The sequence below is a fragment of the Lagopus muta genome, chromosome 24 (assembly GCF_023343835.1).
Source record: "Lagopus muta isolate bLagMut1 chromosome 24, bLagMut1 primary, whole genome shotgun sequence".
NCBI lineage: Eukaryota > Metazoa > Chordata > Aves > Galliformes > Phasianidae > Lagopus > Lagopus muta.
Window position 1 is genome coordinate 3,607,860 of NC_064456.1, and position 18,075 is coordinate 3,625,934.

The 18,075-nt window shown below is 54.0% G+C and overlaps 2 protein-coding genes across 3 annotated transcripts in view; one reads left to right on the top strand and one right to left on the bottom strand.

Annotated features, from left to right (window-relative positions):
* Positions 1-18,075, top strand: part of LRIG2 (leucine rich repeats and immunoglobulin like domains 2) — a 57,204-nt gene that overhangs the window by 11,026 nt on the left and 28,103 nt on the right. The window lies entirely within an intron of this gene.
* Positions 1,125-16,441, bottom strand: SLC16A1 (solute carrier family 16 member 1). 2 transcript variants are annotated; one of them, XM_048925759.1, is made up of 5 exons: positions 16,318-16,441; positions 7,956-8,213; positions 5,558-5,701; positions 4,180-5,043; positions 1,125-3,851 (listed from the first exon to the last, which is right to left on the bottom strand). In XM_048925759.1, exons 2-5 carry the CDS (start codon positions 8,170-8,172, stop codon positions 3,571-3,573), a joined length of 1,506 nt encoding a protein of 501 aa, XP_048781716.1. In that variant the 5' UTR covers positions 8,173-8,213; positions 16,318-16,441; the 3' UTR covers positions 1,125-3,570. The 2 variants fall into 2 exon arrangements, with proteins under 2 accessions (XP_048781716.1, XP_048781717.1); XM_048925760.1 differs by lacking the exon at positions 16,318-16,441 and adding an exon at positions 16,102-16,203.

Genomic DNA, 18,075 nt, shown 5'->3' on the forward strand with positions numbered 1-18,075 from the left:
TGGTGACCCGATGGGGACGCAGCACGGCCCCTGGGGCAGTGAGACCAGTGGGGTCACAGAGAGCTTGCCCCACACCGCCTCGATACCTGGAACTGGGCAGACAGGAAGGGAGCAGGCACTGTGATGGGAGGTGTGAGCCTGGCCAGCAGCCACAGAGCCCATCTGCTCCCCCCAGAGTCCCGGTCACTGCTGCACATCACCGGCCAGAGAGCGCAGCTGGCTGGGAAAACAAACGGCATGGGAATTAGCTCCCAACTATTTCCTCAATTCTACCTGCTATGAAGGGAATTTTATTTTGCTGCCCTAAGAGGAAGGAAGGCAGGCAGCCCAAGTGCCTTGAGGAAACGCTTCCGATAACTCCTGCAGAGCACAGCCAGGCCAGCACCGCACCCCACGGCCCCCAACCTGCCTGCAGCAGCCCCACACAGGGATAACGCTGCCCACAGCAGCACCACTCCCTCCCCACAGATCTGAGGCTGCAGAGCAGAGGCCACTGTGCCACACATCAGCCACCTGCAGCACACACACAGCCCAGCCCACACTCTCAAGCCTGAGTCACCTCACTGTCCAAGGCAGGGCTGCAGCACACCTAGTGCTACACACCAGCCCCTTCCTCATCAGCCCAAGGCAGGGCTGCAGCCCTCAGCCAGACTGCCAAGCAGCGCCGTGACACCTCGAGTAAACAGCAGGACTGGGGAAAATGAGTGTTATCAGCTCACCAATGCAAAACAGGAGGAAATTATTTAAACATCTTTTCCTTAAGAAGCCAAATTGGCCGTCGGCCCAGATGCCTTTCAGAAGTCACAGGCAGGGAAGCAGAGTTACTTACAGTAAAGTGTGTATCAGTAATTGTGCTACTGGATTCCAGGGAACAGGACTCCAGCTCCTCCTGCAAGGCTCACAGGGGTCAAGCACAGCAGCTCCAGCTGAGCCCTTCCTTCTGCAGAAGGAATCATCATTCCAGAGCGCCCAGCAAGCACAGGAACAGCCTGCAGGCTGCCTGACCTCCACGTAGGGCTCAGGAACCAGCTCAGCCTCCATACCCACACAGCCCCCTTACCAGCAGGTGAGGCCCAGCACCACTGGAACCATCAGTGCCTACAGAACAGGGACCACACCGCAGCTCATCACGGTTAGTTTATTGCAACAGGAACCAGTTATGGTAACTACAATAGACGCAGAACTTAACGAAAAATACAATTACTCGGTCTTCCAGTATTACAAGCTCAGTACAATAAAGTCCTTTTGTACAAAAATACTGTTGGCTTTATAAAGTTACTCTACAGTATGAAATACCCTGGCCTTTTTTTTTTTTCCTGTGAGATTTGGAGCTGGCTGACAACAATAGAGAACTGCAGCAGCCAGGAGAGGTGCAGAGCAGAGCAGTCAGCACCCTGAGTGAGGCCACCACGGGCACCAGGCACCCCATGGGGTGATGGGGGGCAGCTGGGTTCCGTCCTCCTGGCAGCACCAGGCCTGCAGACATCCACAGCAGCACAGACAGCACCAGAGGCTGCAGCAGGGCTTGGGGTGGGAGCCCCTCCATCACAGCTCTACCCACAGAGCAGACAAAGCGGCCCCCACTGGCAATGAAGAGGAACCTTACGGCTTTCATAGGCATCCTGCTAAAAAGAGAGGAAAGCTGTCTCTAAAAACAGAGCGCGTAGGAACAAACCTGGCTGTTGCCATCTTGCAGCTAGAGAGATTGAAAGAGGCACAAAACACACACTTCACCCCTTGCTGGAGCCACAGCAGCTTCTGGCCCAAGCAGGGCACACCACACCAGCAGCAGCTCTACGCAGCTGGAGAAGCAGGCAGGAACTCAGTTGCTCCCCAAGGCTGTGTTTTCCTGACATGCAAAGACTGTAGTGAAGCAGTAAGACACGCACACAGGCATGCACACACACGCACTCCTACACACCCCACGTCGGGCACTGTGTCAGCCTTGGCCAGGCCCATGGGAAAAGGCACTGTCTCCTGCATGCAGGAGTTTCAGGCCAAGGAGCTTCTTGCTGCAGGAAAAGATCTGCATACTGAGGCTCAGCCATCCTCAAAGGGAAGCACCAAGTTTCTTTGCTGCCTCTTCTCTCACAACACAAAAACCTGCTAAGGAAGTATTCTGCACCATACCTGACCGGTCAGCCTGCTGCTTTAACCCCACTCATCTCCCCAGAACCAGCCCAAAATACACATCTTCTGGCACGTTTCTGGAACATGCTGTCAGCATGAAATAAGAGTTAAACATTAAAGGGATAATTGTAAAAAAAAAAGTTTATTTGAAAAAAAAAAATAGCCTCTCACAAGGTTTCTGATCAACGTGTACTATAACTTGAGAGCCACGAACCTGCTCCACGTACATTGAGATTTTCCAACACTAAAAAATAAAAAATAAATACTTACAAATTCTTTCCTCCCCTTTACATGTCCTAAATGAGAGCGGTAAGGCATCCATCACCTTAAGATCTTAAGTTGAACAGAAGCAAGTAAAAGAGGTTTTTCTAAGAGATAAAAGAGGAAAAGCAGAATGCCTGCCTCAGGGATGCATCTACAACAGTCTGGTCCACCCGGCCCCTTCAGTCTGCAAAGCATTGAGCATCCAAACCCACTTGTCTCAGCTGGATAAGATGCTGGGCTGCTGTCCTCCAGGTAGAAGCCTGTCCTGGATCTGTTGTGGAGAGGCCAAGGGACGTCACCTGCTCCAAGCCCCGCTGTGGTGCCAGCTGAGCTCCACTCATACACATTTCCTATTACATCTTATTACACTGAGAAGAGTCCCTGCCTCAGCAGAGCCAGGTTCCCCACCCGTGGGCACAGAGCCCAGCACCCAGGTCATGCCTTGCTGAGGGAGGATTTGCTCAGGCCCAGAGTGGGTGACAGGAGACGCTGCCTGATATGAACTGCAGCCATCCTTCTCCAACCTGCTTATCCCATGAGAACCAAAACTACAAAAAAGGAAGAATTGTAAAGAACTACAGTAGCTAAAAAGTTTTCAAATCATGCCTGAAGACCACCTAACAGAGCCAGGAGGCATCTGGCATGGAAGCTGAAGACCCACTGCCCCCATGCCCAGTGTCTGCAGTAAGAAGCGTGTGAAGCAGGGTTCATCTGGGGCTCAGCCCTGACACCTATCGTGCTCCAACAATCCCAGTATCCTGCTGTTTATGGCTTATATCAACAGAACTCTCAAAGATGCACACGAACGCACACACATCAAACCCCAAGCAGAATACAGAGCTAAAGCACGGCTTAGAGTAGAGTTAAGGCTCATTCAGATTCAGCTAGATTTGAAGACTGTAAGGCACATATTAGTACAATCGTGTTACTGTTAAAAAGCCAGAATATAAAAAGTCATCCCTTCCCCCACCCCCACCCCAAACATGCGAGGATATTGCGCATGTAGCTCTGTTACCTTTGTTGAACACAGATGGAAAGACAGTTCAGAGCCTGGTTAAAAGTGAACACCTGGTTTATACACTTCTCACAGCCGCCCAACACGAGCAGAGCATTTCCCCAGACACTGCTTCAGGACAGCGGCGCTTCCCCCGACACACTGGGATTAAAACCAGTCCCTCACATGTGGCTTTCCTCCTCTTTGACACCGTCTTCTGTGCTCTTCTGAGGCAAGGTAGCCACATCATTGTTTGCTTCTTTCTGTTTCTCAGCCTCATCGATGTTGGTCTCCTCCTCTTTCCCTTCGTTCTTCGTCTTCTCCTCTGCTGCCTTCTGCTCCTTTGCCACCAGGCGGTAGTTGATGCCCATCCCAATGAAGAGGTAGATCCCAGCGATGATGAGGATGACCCCACAGGCCCAGTACGTGTACTTGTAGTCACCATACATGTCGTTGAGCTTACCTGATGGGACAGAGAGAGGACGGTTTAACAAGACCACCTCCAGTGCTGCCTGGAAACTGCTCGGGGTTCAGGAAGCATTCCCAAGAGCAGCCCAAGCCAACCACATTTGCTTCAGGCCTATTCCTTCTGCTCCCCCAGCTCACACCAGGGCTCAGCCCATCTCCCATTCCCCCAGATGTCACAGCAGGTCCAAAGCTGCTGCTTACCTTCCCTCACCTCCACCCAGGCACATAGAGCACCGCCCACAGATGGGACCAGTAGCCCCACTGGTCTACTGCTACCAGTAGCAAAGCCAGACAAGGAGAAGCAGCACACAGAGACATCCTACCGAGCAGGGGGGGTCCCAGAAGCACGGGGCAGCACTCCACGATGGTCACAAGGCCAACAGCACTGGAGAACCTCTGCGCTCCCACCAGGTCCATCAGGGTTTCAAACAGCACCGAGCTAAGCCAGCCGAAGGCAAAGCCAAAGAAACCAGCATAAATGCAGAACCCAGCGTAGGTGGTAGACATGGGGGCCAAGAGGTGGCACACCCCATTGTAAATCACAGAGATGGCAAAGAAGTACTGGACTCGTGGTCGGATCCACTTGGTGTTTGCCACCAGTCCCATGGAAGGTCTGGCTACCATGTCTACGAAGGCCAGGATGGACAACAAGAAGGCCGCAGACTCGCTGGCAATCTTCTTGCTCTTTGCATAATTGCTGAGGAAGACCAAAGGAGTGAACAGCCCAAAGAACATGATCACATTGCCTGAGAGATAGAGCAGGAAGCCTCTGTGTGTGAAGAGGGACAGGTCCAAGAACTTGTTGATCGTCTGGAAAAGCGTGCTCTTCTGTTTCTTTGTCTTCCCACCGATGAGGTCTGTGCTAGTATCGCCATCACCTTTCTTCACTGCTTTCCCAGCTTCCTGCAATACCTCTTTAGTGGGCTCTTTTTTCAGCTGGTCTGGCTTGGGACCAATCGGCCGCATGAGGGATCCAGCAACGCAGCAGTTCAGCAGGAGACCACCGAGGATGAGGAAGCTCCCTCGCCAGCCAAATATGCCAAAGAAGAGCTGGTTCACAGGTGCCAAGGTCGACAGGAACACAGGGCTGCCTGCCATAGCCAGTCCATTCGCCAGGGGACGCTTCTTGAAGAAATACTTGCCAATCATGGTTAAGGCAGGGTTCAGGTTAAAGGCAAGTCCAAGGCCTGAAGAGGAGAAATGAAGGATTCAGAGTTCTACATCCCCAGAAGCCAGCAGTGATGACAGAGAGGCTCAGCAAGAGGAGCAAGAGATCAGTTCTTTGTGTTCAATAGTACCACTTTAGCTGTATTAACCTTCAACCTGTATGAGCAATACTCAGCACCTCAACACCCACTGTGGAGGTAATTGGGAGGACAAGCTGTATGCATGATTTAGGAGAGCTGAAAAGACAGACCTGCTATGACCCCTGACAGACCTTACATCTACTAGCGTGGCACAACCCTAACCTGAGACAGGAATAAAGGGAGGCTTTCTATTTTAAGTAGGCGAATGAGTGCCTGTGCACTTACATTCCTCCTGCATTGCATCACCAGGGCCATCCTCTTACTGGAGCACATAAAGGGAATTGGGACTTACGCAAATTCATAGTAAGCATTTCCTGAGAATTACTAGACAGAAGCTGCTCCTCTGAGAAAGGCTTCTCAGTCGCAATCCCATCAGAGCACAGCTGGCACTTACCCCCAACGACCCCCACACAGAAGTAGAGCTCCTCCACGGTGTTGCAGAAAGAGGCTGCAATCAAACCACACCCCGAGAGGCACCCACCCACGATCATGATGGGCCTGCTGCCGTACTTGTTCACCAGGACGCTGCTGATGGGACCTGGAGAGTCAAAGGAGACATGCCCAGAGGTGAGTTACTGTCATGGTTGCCTTCGCACAAGTGACCAGGCAGACATGTGCACAGGAAGGCTTCATTTCTGCACAGTGCCATTTCACCCAGCAAAGGAACTGGGATAAGAGGGAAGGACTGAAGGACCAAAGACAGCTGGAGACAACAAATGGTGATATTTAGTTAAAGCACGTGCTGAAATCCCAACTGGAAAAGCAAGACTCTAGCAAGTGCCGAGGACTGCAGCCCTGCGGAGCCCCAGAAGCTGTTTACAGCTGTTGAAAGCCACAACTTCCCTGGGCAAGCAGCCTTCCATGGCCTATGCAGGAACCTGTCAGGCCACCAGCTGCCCTGCAGCTTCCCAAGGACCAGGGCAAAGGCCCTGCCCTGTGCTCTGTAACCAGCATGGCCCAGAGGCTTGGCAAAACATAACAAGGTGACAGTTTGCATCCAACATGATGTTTCTGGTGGAGGACAAGGCCATGAAGCAGCAGCTTTGGTGGGTGCTGGGCAAAGTGCACCAAGGGCTTGCAGAAGGGAAGGCTCCTGCGCAATGCCAGGGAGATTGAGGCAAATTTTCACTGCTACCCCCTGAAGCAGGAGCAGCCCAATCGCTGTGCACACCGCCTTTTAAGTGCTTCATTATCAGGAGCTTTAATCCAAAGCAAACAGTGATTAGATACTGCAAAGCATGCTCTACAGATACTAAAATGTATTTAAATAAACTGAATGAACATCCATTGAATATTAACAGGCCTAGTTTCACCATTAACAGATAGCGAGGCTGTCAACATGTTATTCATGGGTCCTCAGACACTACTTGACCTTTCTGCCTAGTTTAAACAAAGCCTAGAGAACATTTGGGAAGCCCAGCTGCTACTGCAGCTTCTGCAGCGGAGGAAGCTGTGCTCCACCAGGCTGGAGGGATGCATCTGTCTGTGTGCAGGTAACAGCAAGTGGTGCAAAACCAGTGAGCTGCTGGATCTGATGGGCACTGTTCAGTATGAGCAGCTGGCAGCATCAGCATGAGGCACAGGACAAGGGAGTCTTCAGGATTAGAAACAAAAGTCACTGCAAGTCCAAGGAGCAGCAGGCATCACAGGTTCTGGGGCACGCAGAGGGACTGTTCTCAGTGCATTAGGAAAAGGAATGGCCCAGATCAAGCCTCATTAAGGCAGCTACACTGTTTACAAGCTTGTTATAACATTGGAGCAGAGAGATGTGCCCACTGCCTCGCTTGCTAAGCAAGGACAAAGCAGAGCCTGTTCCCCAAAAGGAAGAGCCTCATGCTCAGCCAGGCCGCTAACGTCAGCCCCTTTTGATGCACAAATGCAAATAAGACCAGGCATCCTGCCAGCTGGGGATGGCAGCAGTACAAGCTCCGATTTGCCTCTGAAGTGCACACAACAGCAGGGTCCCAATAAGAACTTCTTTCAGCCAGGTTACCCGGTGCAAAACTGCATGTGCAGGCTGGCACAAGGCACCGGGGCTTAGGAACTTGCAACACATGACCCCAGCGGAGCAACGTCTGCCTGCTACTTGCTGGTGTAAAAGCAAGCATGAAATGTACAGCTTGGGGATTAGGAGACTCCAAGCAGTTTCTGAAGGACAGGAGAGGGGAGCTGTTTCACTTTAAGTAGTTGGCTTTATTCTGCTCGTGTTTCTGATCTTCCAGTGCATGCTGCCATCTCCAAACAACACAAGCTGTCTAAGGCACTGCTCAGCACCACTGGGAAGAGCAGACTACATCCGTTTTCAGTGCACATTTCAGCAGTCAGAGCTGACCAGAAAAGGGAACAGATTCTGGTAGGCAGTCAGTGCTCGCTGGATGCCAAAATTAAGCATCTTGAACCAGGAAAAGACCCTATAACAGGGCTTCTGTGCTCAGCACAGCTACCCTCCCCAGCCTTCTGGCAGGTGCTGAGGGCAGACAGATCCTCAACCACACACTGTTACAAGAACAAGGGCAGAATTACACAAGTTGTAATACCCCGGAAAGAATTTACCTACAGCTTTGCTGAAGAGGACAGATTAACCCAGCTTTTGCATTCTGGACACTGAAAAGAACTTGGAGCAATCTACTCCAAGCAAGCTTGCTAAAGACATTTTGCTCTCACGTAATGAGAAAATCCTAACTTTTACCAAAGTTTTGACTGTTGTCACCACAGCAAGATGCAATTAATGAGGCCCACCATCACATACTCCAAAGCAAGAGCACATGAAATGCTGTCCTCAATTCTCTTACCTCCTGCATACATAACAGCCAGCATGATAGAGGAGATCCACGAGACTTTGCTGCTAGATGCGTTGAAGATGACCTCAATCTCTTTGAAGAACACAGTGATGGATTTGGGGAAGGCATAGGAAAATCCAATGGAGATGAAGGCTCCGATGACCACAGCCCATCCCCAGCCTCCTTCAGGAGGAGTGTATCCCACAGGGCCTCCGATGGCCGGTGGCATCTTGAATGAGGCTGGCAATGGATCAGCTGGGGTTCAAAGATCTGCAAAGGACAAAGTATCATCTCAGCCGAATACAGAGTGCTGTAAACTCATTCCCCTACTGTGCAGGGCCCCATCCGCAAGGGGCACAGCACCCAACAACCCCAGTGCTGCAAAGGAAGCTGGCAGCCACACCAGCACCCCAACTCCCTCCAGGAAGGCTGCTCCCAGTGGGGAGAACCCAGGTTTGCAGGCAGGCTTTGAAAAATTATCTTAAACCAAACGCTCAGATCACCGGTGGCCTTTAAAAGCACTGGCAAGCAGGTGTTTATAAAGTACATATTTAAGAGATGACATCCTATTATAAGCTGAAAAGGGCAAGCCATGATCTTACAAGAGTAGCTGAACACAGCAACAAAAAGAAGGCATTCAAATGGCTGCTCTGACAGCAGCACCAGGCTGGGCCCTGCTAGGTCCCACAATACAGAACCCATCAGGCTGTGGCCTGGGAACCTCAGCACAGCTGGAAACCCCAAAACCAGTTCTCATTTGATGAGCGGCATCCACACACCCCTCTCTGACCCATCACACACAAAGTCAGGAAGATGCCAGTGCTTTGGCCAACAGTGAGTGCTCCATGCAGGCCGGTGAGGGGCAGGTGTGCTGGGAATCCTGCAGCCCACAGGTGGGCAGGAAGATCTGTGAAACCCCAAAATGGGGTAAGAAGGGAAGGGACTCCTGAAGTCCTCCAGAGCAAGCACCTCATGCAACAGAGAGCTGCCCAGAGCAGGGCAGCACTCCCAGGTTCATAAATACACACCTACCAGATAAAACTGTGCACAAGCCAGGACTTTCTGCAATGCAGGCAGGTGTCAAGACAGCACACCCATTAGTCCTGCATTCCCAGAAGGTCACACGCTGCAGCTAAACTTAGCTGTGAGCAACAACAGTGGGATGCTGCCAGGGCTCTGTCCTCCCCTGGGGCAGGGAGGGGGAGGTGCTCCAGCCCTCCCAGGAAACTCTGCATCCCAGCACTACTAAAACCCCTCCTGATACCAAAAAGGCCATTCCCAGCACAAGGGAACGCAGCTGGGACAGTGCTGCTCATGCACCCCCAGCAGCACAGCTCCTGGGCAGGCTGCACAGCTGGCACACACCTTGAAGCTGCAGTTACGTGAAAAAACAAGGCTGTTCAGACAGCAGAGAGCAGCACAATCCATCCCACAGAGGAAACACAACCAAACCAGCCACTTGCATGTGCTTCACTGTGTGCAAAACAGGAACCGCCACAGCCCCTGAAGCTCCCATGTGCCCCTGCAGATTTCAGGATGCCTTCAGAGCCGGGTTCCCGTGCAGCAAGATGCCTGCTGAAAAGGGCAGAGCCTGGAGCTGAAGCACTGCAGAGGCTCCCCCAGCCCTGCTCACACCAAGCCTTGTGAGCACAGAGGGGAAGGAAGGAGCACATCAAGCTCCTTCAGCAGAGCCTAAACGCTCTCATACAATATTCCAGCTCAGGCTTTCACCTGAAGACATAACAGAGCACCAGATGTTTCTGCAGAGCTCCTATAAGCGACACCACAAGGCAGCGGCAGCTCCAGAGGCTGCTTGCTACCTGGCACAGAGGTGCAATGCGCCCTATTGATAGCACACATCCGCTCGGCCCCGCGGCGATTACCATCGCATCCACGGCCGCTCTCATGCCAGCATCCACCTGGCACGTTCTGCCGTGCTCTTGGCAGCCAGCTCCTTCCCACGGCCGCCCGGATCGCTTTCACCTCACAGCACAGGCCAGGCCCCACGCGGCCCTGCAGCTCCATCCCCACACCACGGGGAGCCCCAGGGCCGCCGTAAGCCTTTAAGACTGGTTTAGCCTGAGCCAGGCGTGGATCTTTTTGGCTGGAAGGGTAATTCACCCACGCTCCAGCCAGCGCAGCACATGACTGTCATGAGCACACGGGCTCCTCCAGCCACAGGAATCATTCACAGGATGCTCCTCTAAGCAATCCCCGGCAGCTTGACTCACTGAAGCCACCAGGCAGTCCCCAGCTGGCACAGCACAGCTCACCCCAAACAGCCACCACACATTCTGCCCTCAGGCAACCCACCCTTAATCACAGAACTGCAGGGGTTGGAAGAGACCTCCAGAGATCATCAATTCCAACCCCCCTGCCAAAGCAGTTCCCTACAGCAGGTCGCACAGGTCGGCATCCAGGCAGGTCTGGAACATCTCCAGAGAAGGAGACTCCACCACCTCCCTGGGCAGCCTGTTCAGTGCTCTGTCACCTCACTGTACAGAAGTTCCTTCATGCATTTGTGCAGAACTTCCTATGCTGCAGTTTCCAGCCGTTTCCCCTTGTCCTGTCTCCACTCACCACTGAAAACAGTCTGGCCTCGCCATTCTGCCCCCCACACCTTAGATACAGACCTGGATCAGGTCCCCTCTCAGTCGTCTTTTCTCAAGGCTGAACAGACCCAGTTCACTCAGCCTTTCTCCATAGCAGAGATGCTCCAGGCCCCTCACCATCTTTGTGGCCTTCCACTGGACTCTTTCCAAGAGATCCCTGTCTGTTTTGTACTGGGGAGCCCAGAACTGGACACAGTGCTCCAGAGTTACTCTAAGTTAAACACTGATAGAAATACTGGCGTTTGACATCACCTCCAGCCACAATGCACAGCCTGCAGCTCACTCCTAGGTTTGGAGTCATACTGAGCTCTCACAGCACCCAGCGAGCTTTAAGGCATCATCTAGCAGCCTTGATTTGCCTGAAACATTGGAAAAAAAAAAAAAAAAAAAAAAAAAAAGCTACTGCATTTTGGTAACAAAAAACCCAGCTGCTAGTCAGTAAATACAAACTACTTGATAGCACAAGAAAGGCCACCGATAGTAACAGCTATTAAACAGAACGCTGGGGATACTGCTGAGCTGCTGGGGAACACAGGCTTAGATCTTCCATCAGCCCCAAGCAGCTGAGCCAAAAATCACTATGGCTGGGCTCATTCCTCTTCTATGGCTGCTCTGGTGGCATCTTTCCATAAAAGACTTTTGAAGAGCAAGACAACCTCTCTTGTAGTGCCAATGCATAGTGAAATACCTTGGACTGAAGTTGGAGACTATTAAGCAAGAACCCCAAAGTTTGATGCCAGAGGGTTTACATGAGCTCTACATGTCACAGCACTTCGCCCTGACTCACTGCAAACCCTCATTAAGGAAGGCCAGTTTTAAAATACTTCTTCTATCAAAGGGAGGCTTCAAACAGGAGAGAAAAAGCACACGCCAGGCAGCCAGTCCAAAGGGAAAGCTTCCCTCCCCTTTACAAAAGAAAATATATAAAGCAAATGAACAGTTATGACATTTACAGTGCTGTTTTGGAAGAGCAGCAACATGTAAGATGTGTTTGGAAATCATATTCACAGCTGCCAGGCAGCCAGCTACAGTTTGCCCTATTAGGAAACAAAGCAACCATACTAGCTGTAATTAAGACTGATGAGACCAAGTAATGACTGCAAGTACCACATCTGCTAGCCTGTGAAGTCTTGACAAACCTGCAGGAACAGGTAGCCTACAGCAAGCCCTCATCCTGCAGAGCAATGGCACGAGCAGTTGTGTCTTTTTTATGCAATCCAGACTGCATCAAAGGGGAACAGACCTTGGGGAAGACCACAGTCCTTTCCCTCTCCCAGCCCCTATGCGCTGCTGCTGTGGTCTCCTCTTTGAAGATGCCTGAATCAGGAAGATTTTAAAGACTTCTACTTACATAACCCAGCAAATCGCTGTGCTTTTTAAAGCTCCAGATTGGCAGGATTCCGGAGGAGAGACAGAGGCTCACATTTATAGAGCACCGCAAATGCTGCAAAATATTTCTGGGGCAATCCCTTTACAAAGGTAACCTCACAACGCTCTTTTTCAGAGCAGAAGGGGTTTCTCCCACGAGCAGCACCCTGGCCATGCAGATCCCTGCCTGTCTCCTCACATCCATCCCTCCCACTGGGGATTTTGCTGCACCAGGCACACATTCCTATCACACTTCCTGCCTCAGGTGCTTTTAAAGCCTTTCCCAGGGGCAGGGTTTGCTCAGCTGCCACGGACAGGCAGCATCCAGGGCACAATCCAAGCACCCCTTAGAGGTCCTCACTCTGAGCTGCAGGCTTATACTTATTGCTGGGGAGATGGAACTTCTAGCAACTGCACGCTGGGGAGAGCAAGTAACACCTCACAGCTTCAAATCAGGACATTTTCTGGCCAGAGAAAAGATCAAATAGAGATTGTTATGAACTAATGAGACACTGCTTCCACTGGCTTTAAGCACATTTGTAGAATTAAGCACAGGGATGTAATTCCAGTGCCCCTAGCCAGGGTTTTAACCTGGCTGTGCATGGCATACGTGACGACCCAGCATTTGCAGGGACTCTGCACCAAAACAATACCCAATTGAGGTCCTGCTCAGCTGAAGCATTTGTTCCCAGGGTGATGCGAGGTCAGTAGCACGTAAAGTTTGCCCAAGGACAGCAGCCCACGCAGATGAGCTCAAGGTTCCTTCGCCAGCCACAGCACGGCCTGCTCAGCACCCCTCCTCTGCCCAAGGATGGCCAGCAGAGCCCCAGACATGCTGCAGTCTGCCAGCCTGGCGAGCAGACAAGCAGATGCCAGAAGGCATGGCTTCATGTTCAGCAGAGGTGCCAGTGGCTGCTGCCTTCACCTTTTGCTCAGCGCTGGATCCCACAGCAGTGCAAGCCCCAGCCTGCAGTGCAGGATCTGAGTTGTGCAGCAGCCCACTCAGCAGCACCAGCGCTCACCTCAGCAGGGCTATGGGCTCCGCTGGAGCATCACTCACTACAAACAGCGGCTGAGGACAGAGATGGCAGGGATCTGAAGATAATCTCCCACACAGCAGCCACCACACCTGGTTTGTGGGCTGCGAGAGGAGGTTGCACTGCTGTGCATTGACCCCATCCAGGCAGCTCCTCACCGCCTGCAGCCATCAGCACTGCCCTCCTGCCTGCAGGGAGCTGATGCAACAGGACTCTGAGGTTGTTTGTCAGAAGCACAAAGCAGGGCAGGAAGGAAAAACAAAACAAACAAGAAAGCAGGTACCAATTTCTCTCCCCAAAACAGGCCCATTACAAGCAGCCATTCCAGGCTGCTGTCTCCAGGTATTACCACCAGTGATCTCAGCCTGTCTGAGCAAGGACCAGGAGCCTTACTAGTACGAGAAAGCATGAAGCAAGCTTAAGCAAGCAACCAGAGGAATCAAGGGAAAAAACCCTGGCTGACTTTTTTTTTGGCTGGCAATGGCCACAACTCAAGCAGAGTTCTTCCAGATCCCTCTGACCCACAGCTCTAGCGTGGTAGCAATGAAGGCCCTGTGGCACAGCTCCTGCTGGACTCCCCCTGCACAGCACAGCCCCCAGCCCACCTGCAGCCACCCAACTCCATCCCAGGAGGGCCGTGGTTCTCAGCATCCCCTCGTGCAGGTTTCAGTCTCAGGTCCCCAGGCGCAGACCACACTTCAACAGGAGCAGGGATGTTTCTCTCAGCACTGCAGTACTCACAAAATGCCTCAGAGACGATCTGCGCCTTGCCAAGAAATCCTCAGAATGAGAAAAATGTGGTACCAAGTAGCACCAGCATTCTTTCATTAGACATCGATACGCACAGCCAAGGACGCAGCCACTCCAGGTTTCACTGTGTGGGGCAGCAGAACCTCAGAGCCCCACAGCTGTTTCGGTCTAAACAACCGCCCCTCTCTTCCCTGAGGGCAGCAGCTCATCGCCTTTGTTCTCAGCCACATCCATCTCATCCCTCTTTAAAGCCTCCCAAGCACAGAGGAGGCGGCTGCAGCTATGTGGATGGAGATTACCTGACACCACCTGCAGGAGGACTGTGGTTTTGGGAATCAACTACAGCCCCACACGAACTTTCTTTGGCTGCAGCACAATTACACAGCAGCAGCTTGAAGGGAGCATTTCAAAATGAGTCATTCAGACAATAATGGCAAGAGGCTCCTGCTTTCTTCATCAGAAAGGTTGCTATTATGGGCTTATTCCACCGAAGGAAGTGGGAGAAGTCATAAAACTACAACATTAACACTGAAGTGCTTAGACAGAACTTGCCTCCCTTAGGCTACGTGCAACTTTTCAACTCCTCATGAAGGACCTATGGAACGGAATCACGCAAGCCTCCAGCCCTGCAAAAGTCTCTGGGTATTTTCCACCTTAGCTGCCAGACAAATCAAGGCAAGAGCGAGAACAGATGCACCACTGGCACCTTTTGATTAGAAATCACCTCCTGGTGGGCACAGAGCAGATAATGCTCTCACACCTCTGCCTGGAGGGCAGGACAGGATATGGCCACAGCTGTGACACTGCAGGGAAGCTCACAGCATGCCTGCACCATACCTGTGTGTGGCTGGAAGATTCACCAGGCAGGGATGAACTGAAGACAGAGAAGGCTCCTTTGAGGGCAGGACATGGGGCTCTGAGGAATTCCTGAGTTCCAGCAGCACTCCAGAGGGGACTTTTTCAGCCCTGCTCTTCTCCGTGGCCAGAAAAGCCTGGAGCAGAGGCATCCAAGGGACAGCGCACCAAGTTACCTCACTTAGCATAAGAAAGGGATGCCTGTGCACCACAAAATGGCTTCAGGCATACAGAAAAGCAAGAAAACAAACACCACGAAAGGAGAAAATGTATTTCAGGTGCCTGGGAATAGATTTAAAAGGCTCCCCTGACACTGAAGCCCAAGAACACCAAGTAAGTCCAGTGTACCTATGGGGCAGGCGGGTGCCCCACAGATGTGCTGTGCCTATTTCCAGCACCATTACAGGACTGTGAGCACTTCAGCCTTTCCCAACGCACTGCCCACCACCCAGATGGCCACAGAAAGACCCCGCAGCCCACAGCACGTGCTGGCAGACACATTCCTACACACTGACAAGGGCTGCCGTGTTGCCCCAAGCAGCAGCAGGCCGTGGTGGCCCTTTTATCAGGATATCACCCAGCCTGGCTCGCTGCAGCAGGGCAGCCCCACACCACAAGCTGTATCAGGCTGCTCGGCGAGGGCAGAGGCCCCACAGCCCCCCGCTGCCTCCTGCGATGCCAGGCCTGGGGCGAGCAGAGCGCTGCAGCCTTCCCAGCCTCACTGCCTGCGGTGGGAACCACGCGTGGGTCCCGAGCTGAGCACGGCTCCGCAGCCGAGCAGACAAGATCGGCCTCACGCTCCCCACGCGGCCCCCGGGGCCTCAGCTCCCGCGGGAGCTTTTTCTTATCAGCCATCCAGAACTCGGTTAATCGCCTCGCATCCATCCCCGCTATCTGGAGCGCACAAGGCGGAGCGGATTTACCCTCCCCGTTCAGCGGCCAAAAAAACACGACCGGGGCATCGCCCACCCCGGGCCGCCCCATCGAGCGGATGCAGCCGCATCACAGGAGCTTGCGAGCGCTCCGCTCAGCGCTCACCTTGGTTTCGGACGACCCTCAGCCAGGAGATCTTCCGTTGCAGCACCGACGGCGCTGAGCCCCCCCGTCCCTCCCTGCCCCAGGAGCGCCTCGGAGGGCGCTGGAGGTCACCACCGCCTCCAGCCGCTCATCCACGTGGGGGAGAAAGGCAGAACGCGGGCCCGACCGCGACAAAAAAACAAAAACCAAGGCCTGAATTACTACTATGGAAAGGTGACAAAACACAAAGGCAGGCAACTCCGACGGCACAACGAACCAGGAGCAGACCCGTCGAGCGGCGTCGGACCACGACCCGGCGCTGTACGCTGCGGCCCCGAACACACGGCCGAGGTCCCAGCAGCTCCGAGGTCCCAGCAGCTCCCGAGGCGATCGCAAAGCTGCCGGGGATCCCAGCCCAGCCCACCGCCGGGCCCACCGGCCGCTGTTCAGCCTCCCCGCGGAGGAGCCGAGCAGGGCCCCTAAAGTTATGCAGGAGCTCAGCGCCCAACGGACACGCACCCCCCCAACGGCTGGGCTCAGGGCCGCGCATCCCCGCGAACCGCAGCATTAAGGCTCCCGCCACGAGGTCTCGCCGCCTCCCCGCGTATTCTCCATCCCCCAGCCACGTGGAGCCCCGAAACCTCCCAGGAAGGACCGCTCTGCCCCCTGCCCCGCTCCAAGCTCCATCTCCTCCCCCCGAACGCCACGTGGGCCCAACGCAGCGCCGGGCCCTACCTGCGCGTGCCGCCGCCGGCCGAGTGCCGCCTCCCCCGGCCCCCCCCGCCGCTATAAGGGCGGAGGGGCCGCGCCTTCCGTTCGGGGCGGGGGCAGCGGGTGGGGCCGGCTGCGGCACCGCCTCCGTCCTCGCGCCACGTGCGCGGAGCGCCCCACGCGTGGCCGCGGCTCCCGTGCGGCCCGGCACGTACCGCCCCGAGCGGAAAGCGCGGCCCGACGGCGGGCGGGGGGCGCCGACACTGCGCTTCGGTCCGCGCGGGTCCGCGGGAAGCGACGTCCGCGGCCCCTGGCGGCGGTGCTTCGCCCGACATCAGCCGGCCCGACTTTGTGCTCTTTGGCTGCGGCGCTTCCCTCATCTACTGGAACGTTTCTGGCTGTCGCCGGCGTGAGCTGGCAGGCGGCTTTTCCAAGAAGCCGCTGTGCTGCCCGTTGGTGCCGTAACCGCGAGGATGGCGGATGAGGCGGACTCGAGCAACCCCCGCTGCCGGCTGCGCTGCTCTGTGCACAAACAGATGTTGTGCCCGGAACCGTGGGCTCAGAGCAGGCAGAGCTGGCGGGGAGGGGCCCAGTGCTGCGCCTACATGGAGCCGGGCTCGGCCATTGTGAACTCACAAAATGGCTCGAGTTGGAAGGAATCCCCGAAAGCCATCCGGTCCTGCGCTGAACAGGGGCGCCCACAGGTCCATCAGTGCTCAGAGGCCCCCAGCCTGAGCCTGGGTGTCTGCAGGGATGAGGCACCACCACCTCTGTGGGCAACTTGTGCCAGTGCATCAACGCCCTCAGCATGAAGAACTTTTGTTATATCCACTCTAAATCATAGAATCATAGAATCACAGCATGGCCTGGGTTGCAAAGGACCACAATGCTCATCCAGTTCCAACCCCCTGCTGTGTGCAGGTCACCAACCAGCAGCCCAGGCTGCCCAGAGCCACATCCAGCCTGGCCTCGAATGCCTGCAGGGATGGGGCATCCACAGCCTCTTTGGGCAACCTGTTCCAGTGCCTCACCACCCTCTGGGTGAAAAACTTCCTCCTAATATCCAACCTAAACCTCCCCTGTCTCAGTTTAAGACCATTCCCTCTTATCCTATCACAACAGACCCTGCTTAAGAATCTGTCCCCTTTTTCCTTACAGCCCCTTTATGTGCTGACAGGCCACCACCAGGTCTCCCCAGCTCAGAGATGTCCAACTGCTCTCTCTTCATCCTGCTGCAGACAAAGCTGCTGCACAGTCTGGGCACACAAAGGCACTGCATGGCACACAAGCGAGGTTCTTACATCAGCACCAGAGCTCCACATGCTCAGGATGCAGATCTGCAGCAGTGACGCATCGCATGTGACAAATCCTGCACAGATGACTGTTACTCTGAATGTTCTTCTGTAGCTGCTCTCTCCCACAGCCTAATGAAGTTAATTGTGTTCTGGGTTGCATGCTGAACGCTCTGTTTTAAAGCAGAAGTATGGTGTAATTCACCTCAGAGCCATGGCAGGGAACAAAGGGGAGAGCCCAGCGACAAGACCAGGAGCAGCAGCAGGAGATGCGATCCCTTCTGTATCAAAGGCAACTCTGCAACCCCACAAGTGTGTGCATGGGTGTGTGCTGTGCATGTCGGGGCACTCCGTGACTGGGGGCACCCGCTGGAAGCAGAGCAACCTCACTCACCCACTTCTGAAGGACAACGCAACCCAACGGGCGAGTGGGTGGCAGGTTTTCCTGCTGCATCTACCTCTGAGCAACTCGGAGAGCAGGGAGAGGTCT

Excerpts from the sequence above, each read along its gene's own strand:
- SLC16A1 (XM_048925759.1), bottom strand. The coding sequence starts at position 8,172 with ATGCCACCGGCCATCGGAGGCCCTGTGGGATACACTCCTCCTGAAGGA. Across the intron at positions 5,702-7,955 it reads GGCTGTTATGTATGCAGGAG|GTCCCATCAGCAGCGTCCTG; the intron begins GTAAGAGAATTG and ends TTGACTCTCCAG. Across the intron at positions 3,852-4,179 it reads TCTGGGACCCCCCCTGCTCG|GTAAGCTCAACGACATGTAT; the intron begins GTAGGATGTCTC and ends CTGTCCCATCAG.